At 50.8% G+C, this 1029-nt stretch overlaps 1 protein-coding gene across 2 annotated transcripts in view; it reads left to right on the plus strand.

The window, feature by feature from the left end:
• Nucleotides 1-238: 238 nt before the first annotated feature.
• The window catches only part of actr3 (actin related protein 3), a 12658-nt gene continuing 11867 nt past the window's right edge, over nucleotides 239-1029 (plus strand). For both annotated transcript variants that reach the window (XM_016449565.1, XM_016449566.1), the window contains exon 1: nucleotides 239-399. In XM_016449565.1, the coding sequence (XP_016305051.1) occupies nucleotides 356-399 (44 nt within the window). In that variant the 5' untranslated portion in view covers nucleotides 239-355. The remainder of the gene's footprint in view (nucleotides 400-1029) is intronic.

The following is a 1029-nucleotide window of genomic DNA, read 5'->3' on the forward strand; positions in this document are numbered from 1 at the left end:
TGTGTGTGTGTGTGTGTGAGAGAGTGTGTGTGTGTGTGTGTGTGTGTGTGTGTGTGTGTGTGTGTGTGTGAGAGTGTGTGTGTGTGTGAGAGTGTGTGTGTGTGCTTATGCTTTGACAAAATCGTGTTTAAAACGGAAAGAAAACACAGCTGGTTCTTTTGTGCGCAGGCACGTGTTTGAGGCGCGCGCCCCGGTCACGTCATCGCTGTGCGACGCTCGTGTCCGCTCTAGGGTGCGCGCTTGAATGCGGAAGTGGAAAAACGCTTCCCTTCGCGCTTCCGGGTTCCGCCTCGCGCACAAACGGACTGACTGATCACTCGTACCGGGAGCTCGCCGGCGCTTTAACGCTCTCGAGATGGCCGCTCGGTTACCGGCATGTGTTGTGGATTGTGGCACAGGGTGAGTACATCAGACACCGTTCTCGTGCTGAGTGTTCGCTCTGCGTCCGCCAGCGGCTCCGGTTGCGTCGGTGTGTGTGCTGCAGCGGAGACGGTCCTGAAAGCAGTGAGCTTGCGGTGATTGACGGTCTAACGCGTAGCGGCGGGAGTTTGATGTGCAGCGGATCGCAGGACACTATTATAGTAATGGCAAAAATGAAAAACTTAGAGAGTCTGAAGAGCGGGGAAATTATTGAATCAGTTTTCTTTACTTGTGCGCATGCGCGCATCTGCTTCCTCTTCCTGCACTTCCGTGTTCTCGCCGCGGCCTTATATGGACAAACAGAAATATCCAGAACCTCTATGAAAACATCGTGCTGTTCACTGGCGAATAATACACAGATTTCAACTATGTAGAAACCGAAATCCGTCATTTTATAGCTGCTGGCGTTCTGTGTGTTGTTTTATTTCTGACAGTCATTTGTTCTGTGAACAGAAATGAAAACGTCCACAGTGTGTGTGAGTGATGTGTGTGTGTGTGTTTATGATGATTGTGAGTGAGTGAGTGATGTGAGTGATGTGAGTGTGTGTGTGTGTGTGTGTGTGTGTGTGTGTGTCTGTGTGTGTGTGTGTGTGTGTGTGTGTGTCTGTG

The sequence above is a fragment of the Sinocyclocheilus anshuiensis genome, unplaced genomic scaffold (assembly GCF_001515605.1).
Source record: "Sinocyclocheilus anshuiensis isolate Anshui unplaced genomic scaffold, SAMN03320099.WGS_v1.1 scaffold1269, whole genome shotgun sequence".
Taxonomy (NCBI): domain Eukaryota; kingdom Metazoa; phylum Chordata; class Actinopteri; order Cypriniformes; family Cyprinidae; genus Sinocyclocheilus; species Sinocyclocheilus anshuiensis.